This window comes from Podarcis muralis, chromosome 1 (assembly GCF_964188315.1).
Source record: "Podarcis muralis chromosome 1, rPodMur119.hap1.1, whole genome shotgun sequence".
Taxonomy (NCBI): domain Eukaryota; kingdom Metazoa; phylum Chordata; class Lepidosauria; order Squamata; family Lacertidae; genus Podarcis; species Podarcis muralis.
Genome location: NC_135655.1, coordinates 119,786,710 through 119,800,379, shown reverse-complemented (window position 1 = coordinate 119,800,379; position 13,670 = coordinate 119,786,710). Strand labels below are relative to the sequence as shown.

Genomic DNA, 13,670 nt, shown 5'->3' with positions numbered 1-13,670 from the left:
TATTATTAATATTAAATAATATTTCTTATAAGTATGATATGAAGATGATACGAAGATGAATTCAGAGAGAAGATGGATAGAAAATATCTGTGTGAGAGACAGAGTGGTTTTTGTCAGGCATGAGGCTGAGAGAGATGGGAGCAGGGAAGACGTGGATCTCATGTTTGTGAACTGAAGATAGGTTGATAGAATATACAATTTTGTGTTTGTTTGGGTGTGGTTTCTCACTCTCCCTTTTCTTTTCCTTTTTATTATTTTGATCTTTTAAGGTATTAGCTTTGCTTGTTGTTGTCTTTAATGTTGTACAGTCATGCCTTGGAAGTGGAACGGAATCCGTTCCGGAAGTCTGTTCGACTTCCAAAATGTTCAGAAACCGAAGCGCGGCTTCCGATTGGCTGCAGGAAGCTCCTGCAGCCAATCAGAAGCCCCGCTGGACATTCGGTTTCCAAAGAACGTTCGCAAACCGGAACACTCACTTCCGGGTTTTGATAGTTTGGGAGCCGACCTGTTTGGGAGCCAAGGCGTTTGAGATCCAAGGCATGACTGTATTATATGTTGAAAACCTTTAATAAAATTGATTTTTTAAAAAAATATTTAAAAATCTATGAAAAGGAACCCTAACGGAAGAAGCAGGGGGTGAAGAGTGTCTTGATAGCCAAATGTTCCTTTCTCCCTGTTGCTCTCTGTGGCCTGCTCTATCAAACACACCCAGCGTGCTCCCTTCCAACTTGGCTGTTCTTAAAGCGATTTCTTTGAGCAGATGTTCCCAAGCCCCACAGGCGCTTTCTTCCCCTCCGCCAAACACTTCTCCTACACGAACACCAGATTGCACCGCTTCTGTTCTTTGTGATCTTTGGGGAGAGAAAGAAATCCCACACTCTCTAGCTTTTCAGCCCTGCTTGGCAGCGGCGTGGGCATACCCTCGTTCTTTTCCCCTCGTTCTTTCTCTCCCGCCTTATAACTCATGCTGACATGAACGCCGAACTTCTCCCCCCTCCCTCCAGCCCTCCCAGCTACCCACCCACCCCTTCCATTTCCCTCTAGGTCTCTTACTCCCACTGAATCTTTCAAGTTTCGCCCTCTCATCCATCTTCCCGCCACCTCCTCTTACAGATGTGGTGTTCGGCGGCAGGATGCCTTTGTTCTGCTTAGTCCATAGGATTGTAATGACTCTGTTGTCTGTCTCACATGCCCTGCCAACTCTCAATGCTGTATTTTTTTTGGTGGGGGGGACACCCCTAGCCACACACCCTTTTCTGCACAAAATAACAGCGCTGAAGGGAGAAGAGCTTTCCTTCAACCGCCAGTGATTTTGCTGTGCTTCCTCTGGGGAAAAGACACAAAGCCTTGTGTGCTGTCGGTGTCATGGACTTGGGGGGGGGGAGTGAGGGGGCACCCACATCAAGTCCACCCACCCACACACCCGCGGATCAAGGCAGCTGCTGAAGAGGGAGGGTGGGAACTTCATGTAACTAAAATATTGCTTTTGTTTCGTCGCACGTGAGAAGGCATTCAGGGATCTCGCCGCAACTCATTAATAGCTACTCCCAAATCCGAACCTAATTGCTGCATTCCTTCTCCCGCCCACTCGGCTCCCAGCGCTTGTCATTTTCCCGGGATTCCGCCCCCGCCTCTCCCTGCAAACTTACCCACCCACTCCATCGAGAAAAGGGAGAGGTCACATGAGGGAAGGGGGGGGGGGAGGCTTTCACAGGTAATCGGGTGTAATTTGTGATATGCTTTGCCTGCACACACACACACCCTCCACCCTCTTTCTTTTGTGTTGCTTATGCAAAACTCCTTCACCCTGCAGAGGTGATGTTTGCAACGCCGTCCGTAGGTTTGCTTGCCCACGCAGTCCTGCTCTCAGGCGCCTCCATCTCCGAGAGGGAGGGAGGAAAACCCTCCTCTTTATTATACTAGGGAAAACCATTTCACATCACGCCCGTGCAATCATTTGTGTGTGCGTGCAATCATTTCCACCTGGGGAAAAGAGGCGTTAAACGCCTCCCGAGATCAAAATGGCAGTGTTTTACAGGCACTAACTTCGGTGGAAAGGCTGAAGGGGACTCATCAGTACAGTCATAACTTGGAAGTCAAATGGAATCCGTTCTGGAAATTTGGAAACCAAAGCGCAGCTTCCGATTGGCTGCAGGAAGACCCTGCAGCCAATCGGAAGCAGCGGAAGGCCCCGTCGGACGTTTGGCTTCCAAAAGTAGTTCGCAAACCGGAACAGTCACTTCTGGGTTTGTGGCGTTCGGGAGCCGAAACGTTCGAGAACTAGGCTGTTCGAAAACCAAGGTATGACTGTAGTGACAATCTGGGCTCCTGCGTTTCAGTCCTCATCTAAGCAGGAGAACTGAGGTGGCAAGAGAAAAAATAGTTTGGCGTATATATTCAAGGGTTAAGGAGCCATCTATAAAAGTTTTTGGCTCATGCTTCAGCAAGCTGTATAGCACTTCCAGAACTTAAGCTTTTTTAAAAAGGGGGGGGGGGACCACCACCTGCCGCTGTACGGGAGGTGTTTGCAAGACCAATACCAGACAGGCTGAAATCTTGGAAAGTTACTATGCCTCAATGAGGAAAACCATATTTCCCCTTGTCTTTAGCAAACAAACGACACAATATAACTACCTGTAAACAAACATTGAACATCCATAAAAATGGCAAAAGTAATTTCTTTCCCAAATAGTTTTTTTCTTAAACAATAGCAAGTGCAGTAAGTAAAGAGTTCGCTTGTAATATATCAGTGGTTCAGTGCTCATTTCGTCTCTTTCCAAAATAGATATTATCTCGAACAATTGCAAATGCAGTAATAAAGAGTCCACTTATGATATAAATCAGTGGTACAGTGCTTGGACGTCGTTCTGGTAATCCGATGTTTCGTTGCTAAAGAGCTTAGTCATCGAGCTTTGTAGTAAATAATATACAAGAGAAGACGATATGTAAATGACTTAAAGCAGGGTATATCTGTCCCCATCTGCATGTTTCCATCGGGAGGAACACAGAAAGAGGACGATGTCCTTCTGTTTATTAAACCTCCTCCTCCTGTGTTGATTGCAGTAGTCATTGCATCACTGCCCTGTTATTGTTTTACTGTTTAATAAACAAACAGCAACAATCTTTGTTTCAAGCATTACCAGGGGTAAGGGTTATTTGCTTGCTTGCTCCATAGAGACAGGTATTGGCAGATTGAGCGGGCGAGATCAATAGTTGGTCCAATGGTCAAGAAGGCAGTTTCTGCACGTGCCGTATAGGGAAGTGAGGGGCAAATGGGGCTCGTCAACCTGGGAAAGTAGCCCATCTAGTAAAGGTAAAGGGACCCCTGACAGTTAAGTCCAGTCTTGGACGACTCTGGGGTTGCGGCGCAGCAATTACCTTCCTTTTCCTGCTGCGATCGCAGCAATTACCTTCCTTTTCCTGCTGCACAAAAAGTAACAAGACTTTCAAAGTCCCCTTGCAAAATTCTCACTGGCTTTTATAGGAACATGTAAGTCGCTAATTATTCCCTCGCCCTGTCTCTTCACTTTTAGTCCACCCCAAAACAAGCAGTTACAGAATAAAAATGTGCCCTCGACATTTTCCCAGGGTAGTTTAAACACACCCACACACCAAAAAAATAGAATTGTACAAAGGAATTTTTGCATTCAAAGGGACCATTTCCTGAAAAGTTCCTTTGCAGGGAAATAGGTGAAGGTAAAGGTAAAGGGACCCCTGACCATTAGGTCCAGTCGTGACTGACTCTGGGGTTGCGGCGCTCATCTCGCTTTATTGGCCGAGGGAGCCGGCGTACGGCTTCCGGGTCATGTGACCAGCATGACTAAGCCGCTTCTGGTGAACCAGAGCAGCGCACGGAAACGCCGTTTACCTTCCCGCCGGAGCGGTACCTATTTATCTACTTGTATTTTGACGTGCTTTCGAACTGCTAGGTTGGCAGGAGCAGGGACCGAGCAACGGGAGCTTACCCCGTCGTGGGGATTCAAACCTCCGACCTTCTGATCAGCAAGTCCTAGGCTCTGTGGTTTTACCCACAGCGCCACCCCTTTACAGGGAAATATATGCATCCAAATAACTACTGGCCTGCTGCATCACATATCCCTCAACACAGAAGGGAAATTATGGTAAAATTGACAGCCTATTTACTTAGTCTGCAAGCTACATTATTTAAAACTGGATCTATGTTTTAAAAAATACCAAAATACTGAATATATTTCCATGTTTTTGCTAGGTTTAGTCATTACCTCCATAAGCCAGAGTGTGTGTATACATGTGTTTATTTTTTCTGACTATCAGGAAATTGTTCCCTAATGGCAACAAGATCCATTAGACAGGGCAAGAACCTTCCAGAGCTACTGGCAGGAGCTTCTCTCCGTGTTATTTCCTTCCATTAGGAAGATCTGAACAATGAAACACAGTTTATGGAGGTATCTGAAAACAGCCAAAAATAAAATAAAAATTCCAGCTACTTAACAAAATTATTTATGTTTAGGTCAAACGATGCTCTAGCGCACAAAAAGACCCAGAACGTTTAACTGAGCAAGACGTGCAGAAAATTGTTGCCAGTGCTCCTCAAATGGAGGTACAGAGGATCAGGATTTTCCTGAAGAAAACCATGATGGAATAAAGGGCAACATCCAATGTCAGTCACACGTAAGTGAGGCTTAATTTATTTCAATAGGTTTACTATGAGCATAACGGGAACGGGTCTTCTCTGTGGTGGCTCCTCGTCTGTTGAATGCTCTGCCCAGAGAGGCTCGCCTGGCGCCATCATTATTTAAGCACTAGGCAAAACATTCCTCTTTACTGAGGCCTTCAGCCATTAAATAATCTATGGTCTGTTAAAGAAAGGGGACTGTTATTATGATTATTTTTATTATTATGCTGTATACTACGCAAACTATATACTATACAAGAATACAGTCATACCTCGGGTTAAAGACGCTTTGGGTTAAATCTTTTGAGGTTGTGTCCCGCAGCAACCCAGAAGTACCAGAATGGGCTACTTCTGGGTTTCGCTGCTCAGGCATGCGCATAGCTGTCAACTTTCAGATTTGAAAATAAGGGATCAGCAGCCTCACCTGTCCCAGGGACAGTCTACGGGATATCTAACAATCCGGGGTAGCAGCGGGAAATGGCGCTGGAGTAAGGGAATTTCCAGCCAAAAAGGGAAGGTTGACAGCTATGCGCATGCGCTCAAAATGACGTCACACGCATGCGCAGAAGCGGCAAATCGCGACCCACGCAGACACGGGTTGCATTCTGCTCAGGTTGCGAACAGGGCTCCGGATCCCGTTCGCAACCAGAGGTACCACTGTACTGTACACTTGAGTGTTCCGGTTTGCGAACGTTCTTTGGCACCCACACCTCTGACACAGCTTCCAAACGTTTGGGAAGTGTGAACGAACTTCCGGAATGGATTCTGTTCAACTTACGAGGTACCACTGTACTACTATGCTTTTTAATTATGTTTTTATTATTATGCTCCATAAAATACATTTTTAATGTTGTACACCACTCTTGAGATCTTTAATAAAGGGCAGTATAGAAATCAATTTTTAATAACAACAACAACAACAACCTAGCCTGATACATGCAGTGTTTATCTAGCATAGCACTAAGGCTGCATTCAGCAATCCCCATTTAACACAACGGAATAAGCAAACATGCACAAGATTGTGCTTCAATTAACTGATCTACAGCTGAAGCTAGACAGGAGCCTTATGATGAGGATGTAACATCAGTGAAATTCCACTCCTAAAAATATTCTCCAGTAAAATGAGCCCGATATTTATAAAGTGAAATATTTAAATTCAGATGGGTGTTTTCTCCCCCTGGTATTCTGCTGAAATAATGCATGCCGATCTTCTCAATGAAAATTTTTTTTAGAGACATCCTGGTTTCGTAAGCTTTTTGGGGAGAAGCTCCCCCCCATCCTCATGGGCTGGTTTTTTCCTTTTACTTATTTCAGAGAAGAACATGTGTAACTGTGCAAAAGGCCAGCTGTGTGTGTGTTACTGCTACTATAACTAAATGTAAAAGGAAATCTATATATGCAGGAATTTCTTGCGCCTGTTCCACTGTAGAAATGCTGTGAAAAGGGTGAACACCAATTTCAAACTGCCCATTAAAAGCAATAAATAAATAAAGCTGGGGCAGTGCAGGGGGAGATGAAACAGAAATATTTTATCCTGATTACTGGCCAAGTTCTCCTCTCACAACTCACAACTTCACAAGCTCCACTATATTGCTTCAACTGCCCTTATATTTTAAGTGACTACTACAGAACCTTTGATAAACCGGACCATATTTATTCAGAACGCATTGTATTTTAAGGGATTTGTTTTTCAGATGGGAGAGTGAGGCAGAACATAGCCATTCACCAAATGAAGCCTTAATGGTTCTTTCCTCTCTCACGCAAGTCGGTTTTAGCAATTACAACTAAACAGAAGAAGTTAAAATACAGTACCTCTATTTTAATTCTCTTTGGTGACAGTTCATCCCTTTCTCCACATTTAGACCTAGGAGATGAAAACACATTTTGTTTGGTTTTTACTAGGTAGCGCACACTATCTCCAGGGGAAAAAAAACCTTGGAAAAATCCTTGCCTGCAACAGAGAGATAGAAAACTGAAATTTCTCATTTAAGCCTCGATTTCCAGATAGGTTCACAAAGCATGTCCTGTAGTTTAAGAACCTGACGTAAGGTTCAATCTTGCTGGACTACCATTAGAGATTATGGGCGGTGGAGAAGGATTTGAATGTTTAAATGCTCCTTTGTATAAAAAACTCCCTGTACAAAGGAAGCTAGCGTGTCAGGGTTGGGGGCGGATTTTTAACTTCAACCCTGTTGAAGCCACCTGATCTACGAAAAGTACAATTTTCTGCAACAACTAGGAAAAATGTGGTGTGGAAATGCCAAGACTCATGGGCTCCCAATAGGTGGGGTGGGGTGTGCACAATTCAGGGTCAGCAAACTTTTTCAGCAGGGGGCCGGTCCACTGTCCCTCAGACATGGTGGGGGGCCGGACTATATTTTTTTTGGGGGGGGGGGGGTTGAACGAATTCCTATGCCCCACAAATAACCCAGAGATGCATTTAAAATAAAAGCACACATTCTACTCATGTAAAAACACGCTGATTCCCGGACCGTCTGCAGGCCGGATTTAGAAGGCAATTGGGCCAGATCAGGACTATGAGTTAGGGAGGGAATGGGACTCTTTATTTCAGGGTCGTGGGGGTTGGACTAGATTACAGGGTCCCTTCCAACTTTAGATTTCTATGATTCTATGACCCTGACTGCAGAAAAAGAAGAATAAAAACAGGTTTTCTGATACAATAAACCTCATTAAAGCAATTACGATCTCCCCCTCGCTTTTTTTTTTTTTTTTAAAAAAGCAGCTTACTTGGTAGTCCGGTAAGTGTATTTGTAGGTAACTTCTCGGGATATTTGTCGCGCCAGTGCAAAGAGTTCGTCCCTCCGGGTCAGCAGTGCGTTATCCTTCACACACAATTGAGCAGCGGCTTCGTTAACTGTGAGCTGGAAAACAAAAGACAAGGGATGCTTCGTTGCCTTAGCTGTATCACTCTTTTGAGGAACATGAAACCCTACGTATCTCCCATTACTGTTGCAATGTACATAGACAACATTATAGAGTTTCACAGAGAAATCTGGAGGGCTTTCTTCAGATTTCTGGCATCACGCTCAACACAGTTGCCACAGTTTTATAAAGATACGCACGCACGCACGCACACCCCACAAAAGAAAAACAACCAAGTTTTTAAATGCTGCTAGGTACCTTTGATTCCCCCCCCCCCAAAAAATTTGAAGTTACCTAAATTCCCTCGGAAGTAAGTTGGTACTTTTAAAAAACAGTTATTAGATCAGGGACAAACTATTTTGTTTAAAACCAATGCATGCTTTTAAAATGAACTCAGGCAGACCTCAGGGATTCTGCTTGAATAATGATGATGATGATGATGATGATGGTCCTGAGGTCGACTCAGGGGACTGGCTGTGTAGCCAATCCCTTACTGCGCCCTGTGAGCACCCACTGGGATGAACTGCTATGACAAACTCCTACATTTTGGTGTGATCTAATGCGATCCCCCAGAGTGGGGGAGATTTGGCTTCCTCTGCAGCGAAGCTTTAATAGGCTGCTAACTTGGGTTTTATTTCTGAGCGAACCATCTCAAGTTAATAGTGTTTGCACAAAATGGCCAAGTGGCCTAAACCAGAGGTTTTCAGCCTCGCTGAATCCACGGCTCCCTTAACCAACTACATTCGTTCTGCTGCACCCCTGTGGGGCTCAGGAGCCCAGTTACGTCACCCCTTGCCTGCAGAGCTGCCAGCCTCTCACCCCTTTTTTGGGACACCCTTGTGGAGGGTTCCCTCAGCCTCCGCTCGTTTGGGAGTCCTCTGGGCAGCAGCTGCTGCCATCTCTACGATAATCTTTATTGTCACTGTCCCATACAGAACAACGAAACTGAAAATCTACAGCAGACATTCAGAAACCAACAAGCCTGCTATCCCAGCTATCCCAGCCTGGTTAGCCCCCTAAAAAACTCTGATACCCCATAATTAAATACAATATACGCCCATAGAGACTACCTTAAAGGTAAAGGTAAAGGTACCCCTGCCCGTACGGGCCAGTCTTGACAGACTCTAGGGTTGTGCGCCCATCTCACTCTATAGGCCGGGGGCGAGCGCTGTCCGCAGACACTTCCGGGTCACGTGGCCAGCGTGACAAGCTGCATCTGGCGAGCCAGAGCCGCACACAGAACGCCGTTTACCTTCTCGCTAGTAAGCAGTCCCTATTTATCTACTTGCACCTGGGGTGCTTTCGAACTGCTAGGTTGGCAGGCGCTGGGACCGAGCGACGGGAGCGCACCCTGCTGCGGGGATTCGAACCGCCAACCTTTCGATCGGCAAGTCCTAGGCGCTGAGGCTTTAACCCACAGCGCCACCCGCGTCCCCAGAGACTACCTTACACTGCATTTAAAACCAAAATCGCATTTGAATAGAAACTTTCTCAGGCGGCTAGTCCTAGTCTTTATAACCCTGTACCTTCTTCCAGAAGGCAGAAGCTGAAAGAGATCATTTCCGGGGTGCGCACTATCCTGCACTATCTCTGCAGCTTTCTTATGGCACCTGGAAGCATAGATTTGATCCAAGGTAGGGACGCGGGTGGCGCTGTGGTCTAAACCACAGAGCCTAGGACTTGCTGATCAGAAGGTCGGCGGTTCGAATCCCCGCGACGAGGTGAGCTCCCGTTGCTCGGTCCCTGCTCCTGCCAACCTAGCAGTTCGAAAGCACCTCAAAGTGCAAGTAGATAAATAGGTACCACTTCAGCGGGAAGGTAAACAGTGTTTCCATGCGCTGCTCTGGTTCACCAGAAGCGGCTTAGTCATGCTGGCCACATGACCCGGAAGCTGTACGCAGGCTCCCTTGGCCAATAAAGCAAGATGAGTGCCGCAACCCCAGAGTTGGTCATGACTGGACCTAATGGTCAGGGGTCCCTTTATCTTTAGGGAGAGTGCAGCCAATTATTCTCTCTGCAGTCTTTGCAACCCTGGACAACATTGTTTTTCCCCTGACCATGCAGCTCCCAAACCACACACACTGGTCTCTGGTCTGCCCCACCCCTGCCCCAATACAGATGCCTCCCAGAGGCACCGTTCGCTTGCGGAGCTTATAGCCAGGGCTGCTGCAATAAACAGCTGTGCAAGCCTTTAGGAGGCAGAGACGCAAAAGAGCATCAGAGGAAGGAGGGAAAGAAAGAGGGACAGAGGCCAGTGTTGCCCATGGCACCCCTGACCATCATTCAAGGCACCCCAGGGTGCCACGGCACACTGGTTGAAAACCACTGGCCTAAACAGACTAATGGGAGCTCGGAATCATTAAGCAGGTGGAACGAACCTCTAAATAAGTTTCTGATGGCCCAGACCATTTATATCAGAGATGGAGCTACTGTTCCAAAAACCAATCCGTATCCATCAAGAGGCTGGTTTTTACTGGTCTGAGATTCCCATAGAAATGGGAGACTTCACCCTCAGCCTTCATCGTCTCCTCAGAAGACAGTGATGGATGGATGGATGGATGATGATTATGATAAAAGGAGAAAGAAAAGGAGCAGCTTGAGTCTAAAGATGCCCAGTTATCATAATCCCTGTTCTGCTTATGAGAGGGCTGTTTGTGAGCTGGAATAGGAATGTTGCGTGAGAAAAACACTCCAAATTCAGATTAAGTTTCCATTTGCACAAGGTGTTGTGCAAATTTTATATGGGCTGCTAGAGTTCATATGCTATGGCCTATACATTCCTTATTTGCCATATTTTTCATTCTTTTAACACAATGCCCATTGCACCTGTGTGCATATAACTTTTGGATCCAAGCCAATATAACCTGTATTATTAAAAATGGAGAAGTGAAAGTTGCCAGATGTACACTTTCTGTTATGACATTCCCAACTGGGGGATGTGTGTGTGTGTGTGTGTATCCCACCTTTCCCCATCTAACCACTTCTCTGTGAATGAAAAACAGAATATAATGTCACAGACTGGCTCCTGACATATTATCTGCATTCACTCGCTGGATTAAGACTGACACTATAGCTGCCAGTTCCAAGTCACAACATGGTCTACATTTGCCTGATGTTATGTAACCTCATGCGTGAGAGAGAACTGGGTGTCAACTAGGGTTGCCATCAAAATTTCACCTGAAGTAATTCAAAACAGATTTGGGGTTCCCTGGTTAGGCAAAACACCTGAGGAATTTTGAGGGAAGTCCAAAGAATCTCCATAAGACGAGCAAAATTCCTCAAGGTTATTCAGGCCAACATCCCCTAGGCCTAGGTTATAACTGAACTTCCACAGATAGGCAATTCTCAAGCAAAATAAATGAGTATTTTTTTAAAAAACAAATCCTAATAAAAGACTGTTGATTTTTCCTCTGGGGTCTCATATATCAGGGATGTCCAACACGTCAATCGCGATCTACTGGTTGATCTCTACGAGGTTTTTGTAGATCGCGGTCGATCGCTGGCCCCCTTCCGGCCCTGCCCCATCTCCCTGCGCTGGCCTCTAATGTTGCAAAAGGGAAGCCTGAGTTTAGAAAAGGAGGCTGTTATCTGGCCAGCAATCGTAAAGTTAGTGGCTGCTTCTGTTCCTCCTCCCTCAGAAGAGCTGCCGAAAATTCCCTGACCCCCTAAGAAATGGGGCATTTCCCCTCCCCTAAAAAAGGTCAACAACTTTGAATCACTGCCAGAGTTTAACTTTGAAAGTAGATAAGTAGATCGCAGTCTCTCAGGAGTTGGCCACGCCTGTCATATATGATAGATGCTGAGGTTTATTTCATTGCTGGCTATTAAAATGATATGGCCCTTTCATTTCAACAGTATACCAAGGTGGTTGACAGAAGAGAACAACAATGTACAGTGGTACCTCTGGTTGCGCACAGGATCCGTTCCAGAGCTCTGGTTGGATCCTGAGGTGTGCATATCTGGAGGTGCTGATTCTGTTCATGCACGTGGCGTGGTTTAGCACTTCTGTGCAAGCGCACAGCGTGTGGAGTGCTTCTGCGCATGTGCACGGCGCGTAGAGTGCTTCTGCGCATGCAGCGAAACCCGAAAAAATACTTCTGATTTTGCCACGTGCGTATCCCGAAGGATACAGAACCAGAGGTGAACGTAAGTAGAGGTACCTCTGTACAGTCGTACCTTGGATCTTGAACGCCTTGGCTCCCAAACAAATCGGCTCCCAGAAGTGAGTGTTCCTGTTTTCGAACATTCTTTTGGAAGCTGCATGTACGACGGGGCTTTTGCGGCTTCTGATTGAAGCCACGATTTGGTTCTCAAACATTTTGGAAGTCAAACGGACTTCCGGAACGTATTCCGTTTGACTTCCAAGGTACAACTGTATACCAAAAAATTTAAAGTATATTTACAGAAATATTGTAAAATTAATGAATGTTAGAAGGATGCTGGAAAGAAGTTATATGGCTTTAGCAGAAATGTTATAAAGAATTAAGTAAGAATAGATTGATAACGAGTTAAGGTGTAAAATTCAAGGCTAAATTGCGTTAAGACAAATTATGGAACTAAATTTGAGAAAGAGGGAAAGGACTTGCTGAAACAACTACCGTATTTTTCGCTCTATAAGACGCACCAGACCATAAGACGCACCTAGTTTTTGGAGGAGGAAAACAAGAAAAAAAATATTCTGAATCCCAGAAGCCAGAACAGCAAGAGGGATCACTGCGCAGCGAAAGCAACAATCCCTCTTGCTGTTCTGGCTTCTGGGATAGCTGCGCAGCCTGCATTCGCTCCATAAGACGCACACACATTTCCCCTTACTTTTTAGGAGGGAAAAAGTGAGTCTTATAGAGCAAAAAATACGGTAATTTTTGCAGTGTGAAATTAGCTTTTGTGCACTTGTGCATATGAGATTTATTAAGGAGCTAGGCAGCTTATTTTTAAAAGGGACAGATGAGAAAAAATGAAAAAGAAGAAGATGGTGAAACCAGTCCTCTTGAAGTATTTGTAAGCTTTTATTAATATTGTATTATGGAACCAATTACCATATTTTTCGCTCTATAAGATGCACCAGACCACAAGACGCACCTAGTTTTTGGAAGAGGAAAACAAGGGAAAAAAATATTCTGAATCTCAGAAGCCAGAACAGCAAGAGGGATCGCTGCGCAGTGAAAGCAGCGATCCCTCTTGCTGTTCTGGCTTCTGGGATAGCTGTGCAGCCTGCATTCACTCCATAAGACGCACACACATTTCCCCTTACTTTTTAGGAGGGAAAAAGTGAGTCTTATAGAGCAAAAAATACGGTAACTGAACTAGAATACAAAAAAGGGAGGTGTGAAGAAGTCAAGGAAATAAGTAAATGAAAGATAAGGATATGAAAATACTGGCTTTTTTTCTTTTCTTCTTTAAATGTTTTTGCTTTTTAAATGTTTTTCTTTTTTCTTTTTTAATGTTTTGATGTACTGTTGTTGTTTTTTCTTACTGTTTTTTTTATTTTTGAAGTCTTGTAACCTTTTATTGTTTGCTTTTCTTTTTTCTGTAATTGTTAAACTCTAATAAATATCTTTTTTTAAAAAAAAACAAGGTACAACTGTATACCAAAATATAACAAGAAAAGTCTTATCAATAAAACAGTGAGGTTTTAGTAGCCAGAGACGGCAGGAGCAGGGATTAATAACCAGGAAAAGCTTAGGGTAAAGAGGAATGCTTTTAATGGCTGACAGAAGCACCCAGCTGTTGGTGCCCACCTGATCTCTAGGGGGAGATGATTTCCCAAGGTGGGTGACCCCAGAAAGACAGCAGTTCTCCATACCACTGTAAGGTGGAGACCTCCAGGCACCAGGCGAAATTTTGCACTTGGCTTATGACCACTTGCGACTAAGTGAAGATACCTGGGCGTCAGGATGGCGCCTGACACCTCCACCATCTGGGGATCATTGGATCGGGACTGTTTTCACACGCTAATGCCCCATCTGTAGAATTAACTATCAGTTCTATTTCATTTGCACAATCGGAAACCTTCATCTGGTTGTAAATATTAATAATGAGTCTTTCTGTAAAAAACCACACGATTTAAATCAAGTCTTACTGATTGGATTGGATCAATTGGATTTAAATCAAATCCCCCTGCCCTGTGACAAAG

The 13,670-nt window shown here is 44.8% G+C and overlaps 1 protein-coding gene across 2 annotated transcripts in view; it reads right to left on the bottom strand.

Annotated features, from left to right (window-relative positions):
• NAB1 (NGFI-A binding protein 1) overlaps positions 1-13,670 on the bottom strand; it is a 53,622-nt gene that overhangs the window by 18,075 nt on the left and 21,877 nt on the right. For both annotated transcript variants that reach the window (XM_028750586.2, XM_028750579.2), the window contains exons 3-4: positions 7,403-7,536; positions 6,467-6,518 (exon numbers count right to left, since the gene is read on the bottom strand). In XM_028750586.2, the coding sequence (XP_028606419.1) occupies positions 6,467-6,518; positions 7,403-7,536 (186 nt within the window). The remainder of the gene's footprint in view (positions 1-6,466; positions 6,519-7,402; positions 7,537-13,670) is intronic.